Source organism: Coffea eugenioides, chromosome 11 (assembly GCF_003713205.1).
Source record: "Coffea eugenioides isolate CCC68of chromosome 11, Ceug_1.0, whole genome shotgun sequence".
Taxonomy (NCBI): domain Eukaryota; kingdom Viridiplantae; phylum Streptophyta; class Magnoliopsida; order Gentianales; family Rubiaceae; genus Coffea; species Coffea eugenioides.
In genome coordinates, this window is record NC_040045.1 from 2,513,749 (window position 1) to 2,536,868 (window position 23,120).

A 23,120-nucleotide genomic window follows, 5' to 3' on the forward strand; every position below is an offset into this window, starting at 1 on the left:
TTTTTATGGAGCTGTTAAAAGCTGGGTAATGATGATTAGCTTCCTATTAAAAGTAGATAATGAGATGGCAGAACTTAAATGAATTACTGCCAGCCTTATCGAAAGGCATGATGCTTTTTATGGAGCTGTTAAAAGTAGGGTAATGATGATTAGCTTCCTATTAAGAGTAGCTAACGAGTTGCCTGAACTTAATTGAGTTATCGGTGCTTCCTTCGGGTACACAGCTAGCTATACGTTCCTTGGCTATTCTGCCTTCGGCCGCCTTGATGATTCCTCGATTTTGTGGCGCACGAGTGCTCTTTGCGTCTTTTCATGAAGCTTCTCTGCCCACCTTTTCGTCATGTATAGGGATGGAACGTACCATTTTCGTTCGTATCCTCATGCAAGCTTCTACCCTTATACATTCCTCTCCAGCGGCTCATTTTTCACCTGTTTCTCGGCCTTCCCTGGTTTTCCTACACTTTTTGGACTGTTAGCATCAGTGTCGATATACTCCCTGTTGCTGTTGGCTGGAAGAGGTGTTCTTTTTTTTCCGCTTTAGCCTTCTTTTATCATCTTTTATTTCTTATTTCGTGCTAATCCAGGTTTGATCTTAATCAGCCCATTCATCTACCAATCTGCATTCGGTTTGACTTGTTTGCTGGTTAGCATTTTTCATTAGCAAGCTTGGTTTCTATTATTATATTGCTTTGCCATGGCGTCTGCTATTTAAATGGTTTTCGTTAGCTCTGTATCGGCTGCTTAGGTGGTTATATAGTGTGCATTGTGTTTGTCAACCTGTTCCTTCAATTGTTCTTTGTTATTTCCTGCTGGGTTTTGCCTCTTGCAGAAAATGTCATGCCTTTTTCCACTGAAACTCGCTTTTATAGATGAGTCCTTGCTGTTTTATATTATTTGTGCCTTTTCTCCCAGTTGAGCTAAGAAAACGTACTTATGTCTTTTACATTTATATTGGCTGTTCTACACTCAAAGTTTATATGCAGATGTTGGATTCTTTTTCCTCTGTTTCGCACTGACGCCGCATTTTGTGTGCTTCTTCCCTTTCTTGCATGCAGATTGTGTGCTGCGTCTCCTGGAGTTGTACGTACTCTCTACTCTTCAACCTGTGTAAGCTTTTCAACTTGACCTCCATGCTCATTCAATCTTTTTGCCCAATTTGTTTAGCCTGTTCTTTTTCCCCCTGCAAGCTACCCTACTTTTTCTGCTAGCTTTTGCCGCTCCTTTCTTGTTGGCATTGTTTCGGTCACCTCGATTGCATAATTGGTCTGCTAGCCTGTCAGTGTTGTCAGTCTTGTGGTGTTGTGCTGTTGTCGGTGTTGTTTAGCCTTCGTGTCTTGTCGATGTTGTGGTGTTTTTTTGCTGCTTGCTGACTTGTATCTAGGAGCCGGTGAACTGTTTAATTTGGCCGTCCCAGCTTAATGGATAGAAATGTCAAGCGTCGGCAGCGTTATGCAGAAATGCCACGGGAAAAGAAGGATGACCTCTTGCGGCGCCGCAGGGAAGCTAATGCTGCAACGAAAAAAAATATGGCCTTTGCTCCTTCGGGTCCTGGACCTACAGCTCGCCTGTCAAAAAGAAAACGCGGAGCTGATGTCCAGGAAACGGCTTCACCAGGCATACACACAGGTGTTCGTGTTTCTGCTGGTTCTGATCAGCCATGTAGTGCCTATCGTGCTAATGTTGGAACCAGCCAGTGTCCACCTCCTAAACAAAGTTCTTTTGCTGATCCTGCCAATGTTACTTTGGGTGGTCATCGAGCATCTTTACCAGGTTCTGTATCCATTGAGTTGTTGTTTCTCTGTCTGGTGTTTCGGCTCTCATACAATTGCCTGCTGTGACAACGCCATCCACTAACGAAAATTCACTTACCAAATCAAATTCTCTCCTGCTGAAAAAGTTACCCGAACACGCGAATGCTTCCAAACATTCCTTTTTTCTAACCTCAATGCCTCCGTACTCACTCCTAACGAGCTACCAAAGTGCATGTCAAAGGTTATAGGACAAAAAATACAAATGTGCTTACATTTGCAATATATATTCTGTAACCCTGTTAAGAATTCAAAAACAAGCACGGTCAGCTAAATAATTTATCTGTACAACAAATCTATTTTTAAATAAATGCTTGCTGTCCTCTCAACCTGGGCATACTTACAACGTACCACCGTGCGCAAGCACGGTGAACATTTCCTAGTAACAAAGAAAAGACCAAGTCTCATGAATAAGGGTTCGTTTGGTTGGGAGTAAAATATTTTCCTTGGGAAAATATTTTCCATGGAAGTAATTTTTCAAGAAAATCATTTTTCTTTCATCATTTTCAGGTGTTTGGTTAGCCTATTGATAATATTTTATTACTTCATTTTCTAGTGTTTGTTTAACTTTTGAAATATTTTTCAACTTTGAAATATTTTCACTTTTACCTCTATCTTTACTTTCTACACATTATAACCACATACTTCTATCCATGAAAAATAAAAAATTTTCTCATTGTTTAACTTTAAAAAATCTTAGAGAAATGTATATATGAATAAAAAATTTCTCCTTAAGCAATAAACAAATTGCTGGCTATTCATTGTCAAATATCAATCACACGCAGTGTTTATTGTGACATATATCTTGCACTCTTGTGGTTGAAAGCTTCTCTAGAAAATAATGTTCCTATTATACATAATTAATTACTAGAATAGGGTGAGTAGGGTGAGGCTTTTTTTTTTTAATTTTTTAACGTACTACAAGCTTTGAAAGTTTGATAGATACCTTAATCAGACGAGACGCGTGCGCTTAGGAAAACAACTTCAGTAAGTTTGAAAGAGAAGTTGTTTTCCATAGGATGAGTGAATTTTCAGTAACTTTTGTACAACAAAACACGGAAAATTAGGAAAATCACTCGAAACAAACAGACTCTAAGTGTTACACTTTGAGAACAAGTGATACATTTCAATCTCAATAAAAAAAATTTTTTAAAAAAAACCACAGACAAGAGAGGGAGAGAGATTCTGTTTTGTGTTTGACTCTTTCTTAATATAATTCCCATCAATCAATTCATCTTTTTGCGATTATCATTTGGCATGACACTTTAGCTTGATTTTTTATTGCTTGGATTCACATAATTTATGACATCCATGGAGTGGTGGGGAGTGGCTCGACAAAGGACAAATGTGTCAATGCTCTGGGCGTAGACTTCTTAGTTTTATATATATATATATATTTGTTTGTTTGAATATTATAATTTTGTAGTATTATTTTATATTCTATATTTTATATATTTAAAAGATTAAATTTTATGGGACTTCACGTCTCGGAACCTTTGCTGCACTTGGAGTAGAATGTCCCATCCAACGCACTCGTCTTTTAAAACATTGCCATGGACATAGATAGAACAATACATCTCCGAAACCACGATTAAAATAGCCTCAACTATTCACACGAGTTACTTGTTAAGCTCCAGTCGATTATTAAATGGAAAATTTGCTGACACTTACTTACGCAGTATCTGTTTTTTTTTGGTCTTTTTCCTTCCAACTGCTACAATTGATACTTTGCAACATTTTTAGTGAGTCGTCAGTCATTTTCCTCCTCATTTCTGCTCTCTCACTTCGCTCCAGTTGTTGACTTTTGTTACTTCCATTTCTTTAAGTCTCTTCCCACGTATACCTCCTTTTTGGCGTCGAAGTTGGTCATGGAATTTTGTTTCGCTGCAATTCTACTCTGCAAATATTGCTCCAGTAGACACTTAACAGATTTTTTTTTTCAATTTTTTTTGGCAAAGAAAGGAAAGGAGAGGACAAGGAAGAGTTAAAATTTTTGTTTTGAGTTTGTAGTTGCATATTTCAGGGTGAAGGTTTAAAAGGCATCAAAAACTAATTTTGATTTTTTGTATGATGCCACGTGTCACAAATTTCAATTGATGATTATTGATCAGGTCACAATTTCATCTTGAAATATTTTTTTGGGAATAAAATGAAAAACTAAAAAGGAAAGAGGAAAATCCAAAATTAAAAGATTTGAAAGCCTAAAAAAATTGTATTTTAGAATAGTGATTTGAATATTTTTTTTAATCATTTAAGGAGAAGATAGATCTCTGCAGTTCCTCTTTTTTAATTTCAATCATTAAGGTGAAGATTTTTGTGAGAAAGAGAAAGAATTAAATAAAGAAGAAAGAGAAAAAGAAATTAAAGAAAGGAAAACAAGGTAAATGAAAAGTCAAAATTATGCAAGGGCAATTTTGTCCTATAAGGGATTAAGTGAGCAAAATTAAAGATTAGAGGGTAAATTGAAAAATAAAAAATTCCTTAAGGGGATTAAATGTGATTAATCCTATCTTTTACGGTACGATTGGCTTTGGTGAGTAATAGCGGTACAGTTACCAATACACTCAAACTGCAAAATCATGTTGCCATCCAGCCCATTCCTGGATGCAAGTATATGACCATTTCTTTTTTCAAATTAACACGAAACATATTTTCCTACGTGGGTTAACCCTTTAATGGAGGCAAGGTGTGTCAATTTGATTAGCTCCATTACCGTAGTTTAAATCTAGGTTTAATGTGTGATTAACTCTCAGGGATATTAATGTCTTTTGGATATTACCTCCATATATAAAACACTATAATTGACTAACAGAATCCAAGATAAAGTGAAAAATAAATAACATCAAGGGATAAAGTTAAATATTATACACAGGGGTTTGCTATAATAAACCCTAGTGGTAATGCAAGCCTTTTTGGGCTGAAAAAAAAGAAAAGAAAAAGGAAAGTGTACCATCCTAATCGTAAAAATAGCCCAGCTCCAAGTTGTTTAATAATGGTGGCGTTGAGTTTCTTTTAAAAAAAAAAAAATCCAAAGAATTGCACGAAAAGTTCTCCATTTACGTCTACTGTTGGGCCTAAACAAAGTTCCTTTTATCTCAAAAATCAATTCCATACGCAAAAGACCAAATCCATAATTGAATGCACGAAAAGTTCTCCAGTAATGGCACTCAATGGAAATCGTATATCTTCCAGCTTAACAGGAGAGAGATGATATGAGAAAAGATCCATCCATCGGCAGTTTATGATCAATTACAATCCGTTGTTCCTATAATCCAATGCCCTTTACCCTACCTACCGTAATACCAGTTCAACCTGAACCATCTCATGAGTTCCTTCCACACAGAATTTCACTTTGACTCCTAAAGTTCTTGTTAAACCAATGAGTAACTTTTAGAAATATCATTTTGGCCCACTAAATTTCGGTAAGGGCACAATTTTATTTTTTTTTAAAACGAGAAGTAAAACTAAATGAAGAATACAAAAACTGGGAGGTAATGGAGACAGTTAAGATTTTAATACTAATTTATATATTTTCTGTCCATGCTTTAGATTTGTTTAAAACACAAGGGGGGTTCCTTCGAGTTTTTTGAACTATGGAGACCTTTACTAGCTTTTGCAAAAATTACAAGGAAGTTTTCTATATTTTACCCTTGAATTGATTACACCTAATGTTAATTCTTCATGTTTGTCTCAAAAAGTATATGATTAAGAGCATTGAAATTGAGGAACAACTATAGTTTTTTATTAAGTTGTAATGGAGATTGGATGTAATTTTATAGCTATTAACACGATTTTATTATTATTGTTTTTGGGTTCTTGTTTTGCAAGGATATGAATTTTTTTTAAATAATATCTGTTGGTTATCAGACGAATATGTTAAATACAAATAAAATTATATTTTTTATTTTAATTAAATTAATGGCAAGGATAGGATGGGTATTCGATAATCTGACCCTACTCCAACACCGGTACCCCAGTAATCCAGAGGTTGAATAAGAGTCAAAAAAATGACTCAGCCAAATTGCATTGCAGTGTCGGTGCTCGCCCCATTTGCATCCTAACTCCGGCCAACTCCATCCACAGTACAATAGTTGACAAGGAGTTGACTGAATAGTTACAAAAAAAAAAAAAATTAATCGAGACATTTTATTAAGCAGAAAGGTGGAAAAAGGACTTGGTTGGAAAAAATAACTTTTCATTCTTTTTTACTTTTCTTGATTTTTTCCGTTCGTACTTTATTTACTTGTGGCTGGCCAAATTTTGTTGTACTTTAGGTTATATGTTTTATTTTTGGCTGTCAGAGCCAAATATCTTCTTCTTCTGTCCTTCGAAATATAAAGCACTGATACAGGTAAAATTCTGTAATAGGCATCACATCGCCAAAAAGAACAAGTACAAGATCATATGGATGATCTTTGCATCTGTACCGTGCTTTCCTTTATTTTTTTTTCAGTTTTTGGTTGGGGTTTATTTGAAGGGATCATTAGCTGCTGAGGTATTCAGGGCAATTTGATGTTTTTTTACGATCCCATTCCAGCAATGCTATTAAAAGATGCAATAGGGTATTTTACAATGCAGCATGCTCAATCTTTGAAGTTATATGTGGGATTGCATCTGAACTTCATGTCATATTTGCGCAGATAATTCAACAAAGACACATTATTGCAGAAGAGGAGAAAATCTAAAAAACCAGGCCTTTTATTGCAGACAGGTAAGTCTGGCCTACTACAATATGGGTGATGAATTTCATGCTCTATCAAGAACTCTAAAGCTCATATGCTGGTGTTAGTTGGCTAAGTTTCTAGTGATCTGAACCTAATCTAAGCTCATCATCAGCTGAATAGGCCACATGAGATGAGATGTTAACGACATAACATCCTCTGTTTGGAAATTGCTTCTTTACAGAAACTTGTACTATTATCACAGAATACAGTATACTAATAACTAGATGACAAATAACTATTAACTAGATGATGGTTTCATATTGCTGAATTGTTCTGCATTTAGATGATATAGGGTACCTGAATCTTTGGATATCATGCGGCCTAAAAAGCAAAGCAAACTGAGATTTTACCATATAATGTTTCAGTAACAAGACACGGAGGGCAAAACTAAGAAGTTAATGCACATATAGGACTAGGCATGGAAAAGTCAGAATTCCAGTTTGTAGTTGATCGCTTGTCTCAGTGTCTGGGTTGTATGGCCGGCAGAGTATGGCTAGCAGAAACATACATCTAATGATCAGGGTTGAAGAATTAAGGACTTCAGGAAGATAGAAGGAGAGGGAAGAGAAGAAGAGTCAAGAAAGAAGAAAACAAAGAGGATAGGAAAGATAGAGTTCAGAATTAAGGAGAGAGATGAGTAGAATGCATTGTCTGAGAAGATTAATTCATGTACAAGTTGATCTCCTTTACATCCCATAACTCCTATATATAGGTTCCCTTAACTAACTTCTCTTGTGCAATTAACTGAGCTAGTTAGTACTAAGTATTTTGACAAGAAATGATGACCCGGCTTAGGGTGTGAATCATAATCGAAATCGGTAATTTGAAATTTTGAAATCAAAATTTTTTGGAATTTTGGCTTCAGAATTTCCGACCGAATTCGATTTCAAATTCACCAACTCCGAATTCGAATTCGTTCTAAATTTAATTTGAAATTCGGTAAATTCCGATTTCACCGAATTCAAGAATATAAAGATTATTATTATTATATAAATGTTATATTACATATATATAAAAAAATATTATATATACATGAAAAACGAATTTGAAATCGAAATAGGAATTCTGAATCACCAAATTCAGGAATATAAAAATTATTATTATAATGTAAATGTTATATTACATATATATAAATATTATATATATATGCAAAACGAATTTGAAATCGAAATAGGAATTCTGAATTCTGATTTCGAATTATGACCAATTTGAAAATTTTCATTACCAAATTCGAACCAAATTCGCATACTTCGAAATCTAAAAATTCGATTTCAGTTCTGAATTCCGAATTACTGATTTCGAAAATTCCGAATTCAATTCGAATTCAGTCTATAAATCGGGGTTTTTCCATTTTGCACACTCCTAACCTGGCTTTGACAATCTGATGGAGTCCTAGTGATGAAAAATGATGATGAGATGACTATATTTGATCACATTTGACACCATACCATCACTAGGTGTAGATATGATGGTCAATTAAGTGAATTAACTGAAGAGATAAAGGTCATGACTGCATAGTCACACGATGATCTCCATGCATGCTAGATTTGATCACCTATATTATCGTTTTCCAGTTATGCCCAAAGCAAATGTACCTGTTTTGAGAAGCACGTAAGGTTGTTCTAAATACAAAGTTTTAGATTGGATAACATCACTTTGACACATTTAATCAAAATTATATGGTTAATAAAAGTGTTAAGAAAGCATAAGCGATCAGAGCATGTATAGGAAGTGGAATTGATGAAGTCAATATTTTCAATTTACGGAAGTTTTCCTCAGGTTGAAACTTAAGAACATGGGAGCAATTCAGCCTGAGGATGCTTTACTATTCCAGAAAATATTCACAAGAAAAAAATAAAAAATTCTATAGGAACATAATCTCTTCAGTAGTTTGCTCAGAATGCAATTCTATGAGTTACAAGTCTTCTGCTTAATTTTTTTTTTTGGTAATCAGTCTGTTTGGTTACTCATTTTGATTAAACGGGTCGTGCAATCTTTTGATTGATGGTAAAGTTACACCCTTGAATTTATAGTTTTCAAGCAGATCTTTAATAGCAATATTTCCATCCCCACTTGTTTTTTTTTTTTTTTTTTTTTTTCAACAGACGCCTCCCGACTTGTTTCAATTAATGATAAGTGATAATTAACTAGCTACTTGACTGGATCGTTGCACCCTGAAAAAGGCAGGCGCGGCATACGTAACGAAAGTAAGCTATTTAAAAATGCAATGTATATTCAGCAAAACAAATTAAAAAGATAAGTGCATCTAATAAAAGGTAAGATGTAAAAACTCACTACTGGGATTGGTTCAGTGGTTAGAAAAGAACTTTTAGAATCTTGTGCTTAACAGTTGAGTGTGGAGAGAAGTGGGAGAGTAATAAAAAAAAAAAAAAAGGAATGAGTGGAAGGGTAAAAAAAAAAGTAACAATGCTTTATTTGTAATAAAGAAAGGATGCATGGTCAAGGATTAATCTTTTTATATACTATCAGCGTAAAAAAATTTTTGTTTACATAAATGGCTTAGATGAATGCAGAACGAGAAGTTGAATTATGAGTAAAAAATTATGTATCATTCATTCAGACATATGTGCCTCAATAACTAGTGTGTGTGTGTATATATATCTGTGTGTGTAGACTAAAAAAGTTTTATTGTGTCATCCTCTAGATGCGGGCACCACCCGTGATCCCACTTATAAGCGCCAATTTAGCCCAATATATTTTCTTCACCAAAACAACATTGCTCGGCCTAATTGGCAAGCCAGGCTTACCAATCGAAAGCATATAAGAGGGTACTCTCGCATCATACCCTTCACATAAGTAGAATAATGTAAAAAGAAAATGTATGTCGTGAGAATACAATTTTTTTTTAATTCCCTTTGTTGTTTGTCGTGCAGCTGCGGGAGGTTAATGTATTTCCTCTTTATAAAAAAGAAGGAACAATTTAGCTCACCAGTAATAAAAAGGGGGGAAAATGTTAAATGCAGACATCTGTCGGGGATGTCTTGAGTAATCTGAGGAGCATTTTAATAACCTGCCAGATTTGAGTAATCTGAGAAGCATGGGGTTTACCTTCTTCATGTTCACAAGCAGAGCACTCAAAAAATCAAAATCTTCCCCAGGGCCAGGGACACTTTTTTTTTTTTCAACTTTTTGCTGCCAATGCTCTCCTGGACTGGCGTCTCAATCAGAATAAGGCCCCAAAATAGAGTGAGTTAGATGCTATTGATACTAAGATTTTAGGCCGGCCCATTTTGTTTTCATGAGTATCCTATTAATCAACAGTACTGCCCAATAACTAAACATGCATGTTGCATAATTCCCCAAGTGACAAGCAATTTCATTCGACAGAGAATTCGAAACAAAGCCCCATGCTCTTAACTGCATCAAAATTTCAGCTTTAGATTAAGACCCATGTAGCTCTGCTCGAATCATTTATTCATTTTTCATTGTTATTGTTTTCTTCCTGAAATTTTGACGAAATTGTGTATCGAATTTGGAGAATTTGGGTAGGAAAGGTAGCTACAATGACCATCTCTGAAAGGCTAAGAGAAAAGATTGATCTAAAAAAGAAAATATAAGATTCAAATCACATTATGTATAATTTTTTCGACGTCTTGTGTGCAACACATAAAATTTTGTTTTATGACAGAAGGCCTTGATTTAAACCATACTTGGGTTCAGAGTTGTACATCCACTGCATTATTGCTTTTCCATTAATTATGCAAATAGAAGTTGGCGTGCCCAAGTATACGATTATAACTTATAATCTTTTCACGTGTATATAACCGATATGGGACTTTTGAGCATTGTTCATAAATGTAAAAGGTAGGTGACTAGATTTGGTGGTTTGTGGAGTTGACAAGAGTCACCTGAACGATCTAAAACAGTTTGTTTGATAAGTCATTTGAATGAGCTACCTGTCGTTAGAGGACAAAAACTCACCAACTTATGATTAACAAGAATGATGTAGTATGGTAATTCACTCCCAAAAAAAAAATTGAGTTTTTTATGGCACAAAAATTCAACTTCCATCTTGAATTCAAGTTTCAAGTTTCCTTCAAGAGGTCTCTTTATTCCTTCGAGGGAATAAAGTGAATCAAGGCTATTTACACCAAAAAAAAAAAGAAGAAGAAGAAAGGAGTCAGTATAAAGTCTATCATGGTTAACAAATCTAGTTATTCCTATCCACATCCTTTCTTATTTTGTTGCATGCACTGCAATAAATCCAATCATCAGGTGCAGAATTGTAAAGCTCTATGTATTGACACTCCAGTTCTATGTTCTCCATTTAAAACCATCTATATCATGACTAGAGATGTGAAAATAAGTGATTCGGGCAGGTTCCATTTAATGGGTCAAAATGAGTCAATCCATTTATATTTATTTAATAAATGAGTATAGGTATACTCAATTATTGAGTTATAACTCACTTAAAATTTTACTTTTTTTTGCATGTTGTTTGACAAGAAATAATGACAGTTTATTGTTATTAAATTGGTTAAAGATTCAAATTTATCTACTTAACACCCACTAAAATCTGAGTTTAAATGTATAATTATTTTTAAATGGGAATAAATGGGTGAGTTGAGTCAACTCATTGTCTACCAATTAAATGAGTTTAATTGCATACTCATTTAAAATTCATTTCATACCCAAGTCCATTTATTAGTGAGCAGGTTTGGCAAGTAAATATAATTACCTGGGCAAGTAAATATAATTAGATTGTGGTTGATAGCTCTAATGATGACAAATCAACACTTTAAGGTGTAAGTGAATACTTAACCAAAGACTACTTAACCAAAGACTTATGATAGTTGAAACATAATAGTTAGCTAGTGTAAATGAGTATTTATAAACATAATTGACATAGTAGCTTTCAATATAATTGACATCTGATTTGAAAGGCAGTATGTCAATTATGTTTATGATTACTCAAAATGTATACATAATTAGTATAATGGCTTTTAAATAGGGACTCTGATTGTAAATGAGTATTGATAGTCGTAATTGACATAGTAAATTTCAATCTGGAAGCAAGATTGTAGATGAGTAATCGTATACATAATTGATGTAGTGGCTTTAAAACTGAGAGCCAGATTATAGTTGAGTATTGATAATCATAATTGGCATAGAGGCTTTCAAACCAGAATTGAGATTGTAAATGAGTACTAATAAAAATAATTGAATTAGTTGTTTAGAAACTAGAACCGAGATTTTAGATGATTAATCAAAAAAATGGATGAGTTACTGTAAACATTAGAAAAAAAGTGAATTAAAATCTGAAGGGAAGTCAATTAGTGGCTAATCCAGCCAGAAGAAACTAGTTATTAGTTCGCATATTTTATTATGCTTTCGGCTGTATTAGCCAATAAATACATTGAAAGGACTTGAGTGGTGCGTTTTCTAGAGATGAGTAACTATTTTGGCCAAAAAAAAAAGTTCAGTGAGCAGCTGGTGCACTATTAAAAAGTTTGATGAACTTTTTGGCCATTTACTCAAAAAAAAAAAAAAAATTGATTCTCAATCAAAGCGAAGTTGAAATTAAAATTGATGATAACTAAGAAACAATTAATCGTTATGAAACGAGAATGGAGATTTGTATTGAGTGATAAAAATGTAATTCTCAATATCAAAGAGAAGTTGATATTAAAACCAATGATAAGCAATAATTAAGCATCATGTGATCGAAGTTAGAATTAAATCGGATAATAACCAATGATTACCAGTGTAAGCAAATGTTGAAGTTGAGATTAAAATCAATGAAAAGTAAATAAGTATGCACAGAATTAATAGTATCTTAACTAAAATCGAATAATATTGTAATTGCTCTGTAGTCAGTTAGAAATATTTTCTGTAATTTAATTTCATATGTTAGCATATGGTTAAATTAGTTATTGTCCTCCCTACCAAAGAAAAAAAAAGAGTAAATCAGGTTTAGTGGAAGGAAATAATTCAATAGCATGATTGTAATATAGATACTTAAGTTTGAATACGAGTACAATTGAATAAGAGTATTTTGGATGTGTGCAAATTTTCACATGAACAATATAATGGAACTAAAAGTTCCACTCTTAGAAATATAGAATAAATTAAGGTTATCTTGGTCCAACAAAACTTAGCAAAAGATGAGGTTCTTCATTTATAGATTTTTAACCTTTTTCTTTTATTTATAATTCCTATAACTTCATAAAATCAGATCTTACAACAAGATAAATAAAAAAAAAATAGCATACAACAAAAAGTTCAATTTTAATATTTTAAAAAAGCAACAAGAAAAAAAAAAAAGAATTGTACTGCAATGGCTGTCACTTGTCAAGAAGGATCATCCATGTCCCAAAATCAACCGATGGGCCTCCTGGTTCTTATTCTATTCTATGCTGCAAGTCAAGTACTTAGCAAAACGATATATATATTTTTTTTTTTAGATGTCAAGGATAAAATTTAAACACATTTTGCTATTGCTGATGACATTAGAACCAAAAAAAAAAAAAAAGAAGCGATTTGGGTATTGCTGGTATTCAAAAATTAATGCTATAATAATTTTTCACAATAATGCCGAAACTACCTAGCTATCCCAAGTCAAAATGGTGATAAATCGAAAAAGAATTGGTCTGACACCAAAATACGAACTTTCACAATAATGTGGACATGGGGCATTCAATAGCATTCTAAATAAAACTATACCACACAATATGTAATTATCACCGAAGTTTTTATTCTATAATAATCCCCCCATGATTAATTAGTACTTTGTTCCTTAAATTTTCTGCAGTAAATATGATCTTTAAAGCAAAAGCAAGGTCGGAATTTACCACTCCCTTAATGACAAGGTGAGTTCATTTAACGAAGAGGATTTGCATCAATAAAATCAATTTTAAGATAGGCACGTTTAATGACAAGGTGTTCTCAGCGTAAAAATTAACGTAAGGAGTAAGACTTTTCCTCAATCTAAAGGTGGATAATAGTGATATGCCTATCTTCCTTCGATCCTTAGCAGTAGCATATGATATCTTTACTTCACGGCCAAAACATGAGTAGATCGATTTTTAAAGATTCAATAGTTCAAATTGTGTCTTATTATTTCATCAAATGAATAGTTTTTTGGAATTTACTAAATCCATATCAGCTTAGAACTGAAAACTTGTAAAGATCTATTTATTCATTCATAGTCCCTATACTTTCTCAATCTCTGACTTTTCTTCTTTTTTTTTTATGCCAGTGATAATAAATTAAATGATAGACTCCGTAACTTATATATAAGATCGATCATAACATGATAACCATATTCCGACAAAGAAAAGACTGAAAAATTAGAACATTATTTATCACCTGCTGAATTATATCTTAGTTATTGAAAGAAATAGTCACGTGGACTAGCTATTTCCATATATAAAACATTGATCTCTCTTTCTTCTTTTAAGAACATGCTACAAATACATATTTTTTTTTACTAACAACTTCTTATACTTTATATATATTAGAGTCTAATACGATTTACAATAAAAAAAAAATACATAAAACATATCAAAACAAGCAGCCCAGATGTTATACAACATCGACTTATTAATACTTAAAAAGAGAGAGAGACGTAGCAAGCAACCCTGTCGGATTATGGATTTGATGTGTCTCGAGGCATCAAAAGATTGGCAAAGATGATGAGAAGGATAGCAATGAAATACAGTGCCAGGGTGATACCCAGAAATGGGATCGGAAAGTTCATCGAGATGGCCAGCATGAACGCCGTGGAGGCTAAGAATATGGCAGCATGGTCCATCACAAGAGATGCTACCTGGATGCATCTTCGGATATACATAGACACAATCACACAGAGAAAGGACAGCTCGAGAGCTAGGCAAAACCAGTGAAAAGTTATTGGAAGTGGTTTAGGAGTTTGGGGAGCTAGCAAGGTAGTACCAACAGCCGTAAAACAAACTCCTACGATTGATAATGGCAATTGTATCTTCATGTAAACATCGGTATTGGTTGGGGGTGGCTGCTGGTCAGTGGGATGTGTTGCATTAGCCTGGGGTTCCTTGGGTAGTTGGATTTGATGTGCCTCGAGGCATCAAAAGATTGGCAAAGATTATGAAAAGGATAGCAATGAAATAGAGTGCCACGGTGATACCAGAAATGGGATCGGAAAGTTCATCGAGATGGCCAGCATGAACGCCGTGGAGGCTAAGAATACGGCAATATGGTCCATCACAAGGGATGCCTGGAAAAGTCTTGGAAAACATCACACAGAGAAAGGACAACAGCCATGAAAAACCAGTGAAAAGTCATTGGAAGTGGTTTAGGAGTTTGGGGAGCTAGCAGGGTAGTACCAACAGCCGTAAAACAAACTCCTATGATTGATAATGGCAATTGTATCTTCATGTAAACATAGGTATTGCTTGCGGGTGTCTGCTGGTCAGTGGGATGTGTTGCAGTAGCCTGGGTTCCTTGGGTAGTTGGCAACTGAGGTGAGAACGGGGACTGTTGTGGACTGCCTGGTCTCCAAGTGAAGGCTCCGAAGGCAAAGAGATGGATGCGCTTGACAAGATTGATGACAAAGATCAAGAAATTCATCATCGTAGTAATATTTTAGTTCTAAGGTTGAAGGAGGGAGGGGTTGAAGGAGAGGGAGGTTGAAGCTGCTTTTATATAGGAGATTTGAAAAAAAAAGAAAAGAAAAAGAAAAAGAAAAAGAAAGGGTAAGAAAGGACGTTTCGACTTTGTGAAAACGGGGACGAGAAAAATAAAGCGGAAACTATTTTTCTCCATCCTTGTTTTTTCTTTTTTTTGGTTTTGTTTTCCTCTTCGAGTCCCTCCACAACAGCTTCAGAACTGAAGGGATTTTCATTCCTAGTCCTTTCTGTTTTTCTCCAAATCTGTTATTCTGTTTTTCCCCAAAAGCGTCATTTGTAGTTCCTTTCTTTCTTTTCTTTACTTTCTCTTATCTTTTGTCTCTTTTTAATTATAGAGCTGTAAATCCAATGATAGGTTTGAGAATTGAAAAGATTTAATTATCGACAATTAGATACTTAACCATGGCATGTTATCCACATCCAAGAAAAGAAAAGACTAAAATATTACTAATCATAAAACATCTAATCACCTGCTAAATAATTACGTAGTTATTTAGAGGAATAATTAGATGGACTAGCTATATCTAGAAATAACACCTTTTATGTCTCCCTTTAGCTTTTTACATAAAGTATTTTTCTAATGAATGCCCAATGTATGTAACACATTTAAAATTTACCTAACCTACCATATATATATACACATACTAACAATTATTACCCTCTCTTGTATTTCTATACCTTCTCTACTTAATCTTATTTATCTTCCCTTGTAGTTATTTATTTTTCATAATTAATTTTATATTTTTAAAAATATGACACCTGAAATATATATATTAATGGGTATTCAACAGGCACCTGTTAGACAAAAATCATACATAAATATTCTACGCATACATACTCTGACTCATTGACCGCATGGCACTTAACTATACCGCAAGATATATGAGTGAGCTCATAAACTGGTAAAGGAAAAAAAAAAGAAAAAGAAAAATGAAGGCAGAAACAACCTATTCAATCTTGAGCTTATGCTAGCTTACTAGTCGTTCCATATAAAGTTTTTGTTCATGGCATATTAAATTAATCATATGAAGTCCAATTTATTGACTATAGCATGGCTTGCTCAGTTGGTGTATGTATACTAGTTTAGGTGTGCCCAAATTAGTTGATAATTGTATACTTTAAAAAGAGCAGTGAGATGATCATTAGATCTCATGCCCGCAAATTGCTACTGTATGAAGTTAAGATATCATATGAAACATTATTCCACTTCTTATATTTCTGGTATTCATTGATCAATCACTTGTAGCAGGACCATTATTTGTACCACATTTAATATCATCCTATAAATATGTTCGGGGGATTTGGATTGGAGTCATGATCAACGGATTATTGTGGTCTTAATGGGAACAAAATTTTAAAAAATAAAGAAGAGGAAAAATAAATGGCTCGAATCTATCTTATCCACAGGCTGGTGTTTATTGTGGCGCAATTTGAATCATTAATTTTTAAAAATTGAATATACTTTAAGTAGTGTAGCACAATCTGAATCATAAGATTCTTTAAAAATCAGGTTCACCCAGACGTGAGCCTATCACAATTGGTTGAAGTCTTAAACATATTAAAAAAAAAAAAAGTCTTAAACATTCAAAACCAAATTTGATAACTTGTACACTTAAAGGCTCCACCATACGCGCGGGCTGCAGCTCCTCTGTTTCAGATACTGCACCACCAGGCTCAACTTGGGCAGCGGGCAACTCTGGTGGAATTGGCCTTACCCTCCTCCATAGAGGGGCTGCTTGGCCAGGCCGATCACGGTATTGACAGCAAGCCTGAATTTTCCCCACATTCCTTATCGGAACAATTAATGTGTGCTTCAAGGGAATTTTTTTTCGGTGGCAAAGGGGAATGTGTTTCTGCAAGGCTGAACGAAATGCTTGGGAGGTGTCTTGTTAATATAGCATTAGGTCTAAAGTACTATATATTCCATCCTTTGGCCGTCTTGGGTGGCAAACGTCTCACTCTGGCCGTCTTGATATGTCTCACTTTGGCCATCTTGATATGTCTCGAACAGTGACACCAAAGTAGTTTCAGATTAGGTGAGTTAAAACAATTTCTTCGTTCTCTCTCTCTCTGTCTCTCTGCATTTTGCTGTCAATCTAATGACTCGTTAACATGTTGTGTTAGACATGAAAGGGTCCCAAATGTGCCTATATAAATATCTATAGGTCCCAAATGTTTTCCCACGTCTCTCAATTAATTCCATATAACTAGCTAATTAATTTACTGGATTGGTGCACCCTGAAATTTTTTTAGTTTGTTAAATTTTTTGTATTACTTAGTTAATAGTTATTAAATCTTAAGGAAATAAAAAAAAATAAAAAATGATATTTATGTAGGAGAAATAGCAATATAATACAAAATGGGACAGAGAGTGACACAAGGTGTGGGACAGAAGATCCGTTGTACTGAAAAAGAGACTTTACGAGGGGGATCAAATTTTAGGGTATTGCCACTGATCATGATGATGGATGTGTTTAATAAAAAATTGTTTTGAAAGAATTGCTCCATCCATGATCGAAGTTTAGCATAAAGTCACTGATCATGATTTCTAGATTAGACGCAATCATTTTTCAGAGTAAAGACTTTTTTTTTTTTTGAGAATCAGAAACTATTTATTAAGATATGCCTTGTGCAGGAGCAAGAAGACATTAGGAAGAAAATCATCCCACAAGAATTTACAGATAATGTCGGCTCTGTTTGGATTCAGCATTTTTTGAAAAACAATTTTTTTCATTTACAATGCTACAGTAATACACAAACAAAAACAACTCAAAAAACACCATATCCAAACAATATATCAAAAACAACTCCAAATATACAAAAAAATTTGAAATTTTTTATTTCGAATTATGCGAATTTGGTTCAAATTCGGTAATGGAGTGTTTGAAATCGAAAATAGAAATCAGATTTTTTATTTCAATTTCGTTTTATAATATATATATATATATATTACTATTTATTTATTTATATATATAATATTTTTTATTTCATTTTTGTTTTATAATATGTATATTAATAAATATTAATATGTATATTTCAATTATGTATATTACATTATATATATATGAACAAAAAGAAAAACTGAATTGTTCTGTCATATCTTTTGTTCTGGACTCTGTACAACATTTATACAAATGGAATTTGACTTTTGTCAATTCCATGAAATCTGTAATTTCCTAAAAATTAGGAGCTAATTTATTCTATCCTAAAATACATTAGGAGTAAATTATTCTATCCTAAAATAGAGCAGAAATCATGGGATATAGCAGAAATCATGGGATATACATAGAAAAAGATATTCTAGATCTCAACACTCCCCCTCAAGATGGTGAATAGATATTTTCCATTCCCATCTTGCATGTAATGTCTTCAAAGTTGGAAGTTGGCATTCCCTTAGTTAAGACATCTGCCAATTGATTATTTGATGCTACATATGGAGTGCAAATCATGCCACTGTCCAGCTTTTCTTTAATAAAATGTCTATCAACTTCGATGTGCTTTGTGCGATCATGTTGCACTGGATTGTGTGCAATGTTGATGGCAGACTTGTTGTCGCAATAGAGTTTCATAGGTCCTTCCCACTTGATTTTAAGATCATCAAGTATTATTTTGAGCCATAGCAATTCACAAACTCCATGAGCCATAGCTCTAAACTCTGCTTCCGCACTTGATCTTGCAACAACCGATTGCTTCTTACTCCGCCATGTCACTAGGTTCCCACCAAGAAATGTACAATATCCTGAAGTTGATCTACGATCTACAACAGAACCTGCATAATCAGCATCAGTATATGCCTCTATGAGCAATCCTTCATTTTTCTTGAACAAAATTCCTCTACCTGGTGTCCCTTTGAGGTAGGATAGAATTCTATTGACAGCCTGCAAGTGTTTCTCTCTTGGATCATGCATAAATTGGCTTACTACACTTACAGCAAATGCTATGTCCGGCCTTGTATGGGACAAGTATATCAGTTTCCCAACCAACCGCTGATATCTTCCCTTATCTACTGTGCTATCATCCTTCTCTTCATTCAATCTCAAGTTAGGCTCAATGGGTGTGCTTGCTGCCTTGCATCCAAGATTGCCTGTTTCTTTAAGCAAGTCTAAGACATACTTTTGTTGGGAAACAAAGATGCCTTTACTTGAGTATGCCACCTCAATGCCTAAAAAATACTTCAGCCTCCCTAGTTCTTTAATTTCAAACTCCTTTGCTAAGCACTTTTTGAGTGTTTCTCTTTCAATTGGATCATCCCCGGTAATGATGATGTCATCTACATATACAAGTAGAGCTGTAACACCTCCTTTTGAATATTTTATGAACAAAGTATGATCTCCTTGACTTTGTTTGTATTGCATTGCTAGCATCACTTTAGTAAATCTTCCGAACCAAGCCCTTGGCGATTGTTTTAATCCATATAAAGCTTTCTTTAACCTGCACACTTTCTTTTCAAAAAACATTTCATTGAAACCCGGTGGGGGTTCCATGTACACCTCTTCTTCTAAATCCCCATGTAAGAATGCATTCTTAACATCAAATTGCTGTAAACACCAACCAAAGTTAGCGGCTAAAGACAAAAGAACACGCACAGTATTCATTTTTGCAACGGGTGCAAAGGTCTCTTGGTAATCTATCCCATATGTCTGTGTATATCCTTTTGCGACCAACCGAGCTTTATGCCTTTCTAATGAACCATCAGCTCTATATTTCAAAGTAAACACCCATTTACACCCCACTGTTTTCTTTCCTTTGGGCAGGTTTACAATTTCCCAAGTCTTATTTCTCTCTAGGGCATTCATTTCCTCTTTCATAGCATGTAACCAGTTCTTATTTCTAAGTGCCTCTTGTAGTGTTTGTGGGATTGAAATGGAGTTGATGGTGGTAAGGAAAGTTTTATGTTGTGGAGAGAGTCTATGGAAAGACACGAAATTTGAGATTGGATGCTTAGTGCATTCTCGTGTTCCTTTTCGAACAGCAATAGGCAGGTCTAAATCATTAAATTCACAAGAAGCAGAGTCAGATTGAACACACAAAGGAACAGAATTTTCAGTACCTGATTGTGGTTCAGATTCTTGGATTTGCACAGGTTCAGAAATATGAACTTTCTTCCTTGAGTAGACCTTGAGTGGTGTAGTTGGATTTAAACCAGATTTTCCCTCAGCTCCAAGATCAGGGTCAATTTCTTTACTGGCATGTTCAACTTCAAATTCAGGTTCAGGTTCACTGCTAGTATGTTCTCCTTTAGAATTTGGTGTATGGTCAGGCTTGAAAGACTTTAAGTTTAGTGTAGGACTTTGAAGATCAAAGAGAAATTCCTTATCTTCCCAAGAACTATCCCCCTGGGGATGAGGATTGTTACTTTGAGAGTAAGGTTCATTTTCAACAAATGTGACATCCATGGAGGTAAAAAATTTTTTTGAAGGAGGATGATAACACTTATATCCTTTCTTTGTGTTTGAGTATCCCACAAAAATACATTTTAAAGCTCTTGGATCAAGTTTCCCTCTTTGGTGTGCATGAACATGTACAAAAGCAACACAACCAAACACTTTTGGTGACAATGTGCAAGAGACATTAAAATCAGGATAAAAAACAGAAAGAGCAGCAATGGGACTTTGATTATTTAGTACTTTTGAAGGTACTCTATTTATCAAATGTGCAGCAGTTAAAACAGCCTCCCCCCAAAAAGTTTTTGGAACTTTATGTTGAAACAAAATTGCTCGAGTCACATTGAGTAAATGTCTATTTTTTCGTTCAGCAATCCCATTTTGTTGGGGTGTATCTACACAAGATGACTCATGTATTATACCCTCTTTTTGGAAAAAAGATGAGAGAATTTGATTAAAATAGTCTCTTACATTATCAGATCTTACTCTTTTAATCAAACTTCCAAATTGTGTACAAATCATTTTATGAAACATTGGAAAAATACTGCTTACTTCTGATTTTTCTTTCATAAGAAATAACCAAGTAGTTCTAGTACAATCATCAATGAATGTGACAAACCATTTTGCTCCAGAAATACTAGAAATTCTACAAGGCCCCCAAATATCAGTATGTATCAAAGAGAAAGGTCTAGTAGATCTTGTATTACTCAATGGAAATGATAGTCTATGATGCTTAGCAATTTCACATGTATCACAATGAAAACTACTAACATCTTCATTCTTGAAAAGTGAAGGAAACATGCTTTTAAGTAGAATAAAAGATGGATGACCAAGACGGAAATGATGAAGCCAAATTTCAGATTTATTATTTGAGGAGCAGGTGAGGGATAACTGATTTTTGTTCTCCTTGTTGCCACTCATCTCCTCAAGGTAATAAAGCCCATCATTCACCTTAGCAAGTCCAATCGTCCTCCCCGTAACCAAATCCTGAAAAACACAGTGAGTAGAATAGAAAATTACTCTACAGTTCAGATCTTTGGTAATTTGATGGATGGATATGAGATTGGAGGACAATTTTGGGACATGCAACACATTATTTAGGGACAAAGAATTTGATAGATTTACTGTCCCTTGGCCTGCAACAGTTATAGGAGATCCATCCGCAACAGTAATTTTTCTATTTCCAGGACATGGGTTGTATGTTCTAAATCTGATTGGGCTGTGAGTCATATGGTCAGTAGCTCCTGAGTCGATGACCCAAGAGCCTAGAGAAGACATGCTTGAGGCACTTAAAGCATAAGAGTTAAGGTACTTACCTGATTGAGCCAATGAACACGTACTAGAGGACTTTTCAAGGGAATTTAGGAGGTTTCTTAGCTTTTCGATTTCTTCTTTCTTGAATTCTCCCATACCAGCCTGGTTGGATTTTTCTTGTGTTTGGTCTTCTCCAGCAGTTAAGTGGACTTTTCCCCCTTTGAATCCTCCTTTACGACTAAGGACTTGTTCCTTCCCATGGAGTTTGAAGCAATCATCTCGCGTATGGCGTGATTTTTTGCAGTACGTGCACCAAATTGTGTCTTTATTTGACTTTGTAGAAATCATTGCTGAGCCTTCTAATGTTTTAGGCTCTAACATGACTTCTCGCCTATTCTCTTCAGCTCGAATCAATGATATTGTCTCATTCAGAGATGATAATCTTTCCTTCCCCAATATCTGGATTCTGACCTGATCAAATTCCACATTCAGACCTGCAAGGAAGTCATAAACTCTATCCTTTTCGATAAAGTTTTTCAAGGTGGCTGCATCTTCACTACACACCATCTGAACACACCGATATTGGTCCAGTTCCTGCCATAGATTTTGCAGAAGGTTGGCATATTGAGTAACAGAAAGGTTGCCCTGTTTAGTGGCTGAGATCTTTGTTTTGATCTCATAGATTAGGGCAGCATCTCCTGCCTTTGAATAGGTCTGTCGAATAGTAGTCCATATATCTTGAGCTGTTGGTAGGAACATGCAAGTATCACTTATTTCAGGTAACATGGAGTTCCACAGCCATGACATGACCATAGAATCCTCTTCATCCCAAGCAGCGAATTTAGGATCTCTCTTTTTCGGTCCAGTTCCATGCAAGTGGCTGATTTTGCCCTTTCCTTTGAGAAATGTTTGAACAAATTGTGACCACTTGTAGTTGAGCCTGTAGGCTGCCTGGATACTCTGCAAATCCCCTGTTTGTGGAATATTTGAGGTCTCTTCTGATTTGGTATTGGAGTGGATTTCTGATGTTTCAGTTTCAGACATGGTGGAGGTTTCAAAGAAAAATTGGCAATGAAGGCCTAATGAAAAAAAATCAGCAATGAAGGCTGGAAATTGCACTTGGCAATAAAGACTTGAAAAGAGGAAAGCACTCAGCAATGAAGGCTGACAAGAAGAGGTCCCAAGAGCAAAAGCTCTGATACCATGAACAAAAAGAAAAACTGAATTGTTCTGTCATATCTTTTGTTCTGGACTCTGTACAACATTTATACAAATGGAATTTGACTTTTGTCAATTCCATGAAATCTGTAATTTCCTAAAAAT

General features: G+C 34.7%; 1 protein-coding gene across 1 annotated transcript; it reads right to left on the reverse strand.

Annotated features, from left to right (window-relative positions):
- Window positions 1-21,056: 21,056 nt before the first annotated feature.
- Window positions 21,057-22,841, reverse strand: LOC113751500. Its single transcript, XM_027295531.1, has 2 exons — window positions 21,860-22,841; window positions 21,057-21,530 (listed from the first exon to the last, which is right to left on the reverse strand). The coding sequence occupies exons 1-2, from the start codon at window positions 22,839-22,841 to the stop codon at window positions 21,496-21,498; spliced, it is 1,017 nt and encodes a 338-aa protein (XP_027151332.1). The 3' UTR covers window positions 21,057-21,495.
- Between the last annotated feature and the right edge of the window lie 279 nt (window positions 22,842-23,120).

Coding starts and splice junctions, on each gene's coding strand:
- LOC113751500 (XM_027295531.1), bottom strand. CDS start 22,841: ATGTCTGAAACTGAAACATCAGAAATCCACTCCAATACCAAATCAGAA. Junction 21,531..21,859: donor GTGTTCATTGGCTCAATCAG/GTAAGTACCTTA, acceptor TGTGTTTTTCAG/GATTTGGTTACGGGGAGGAC.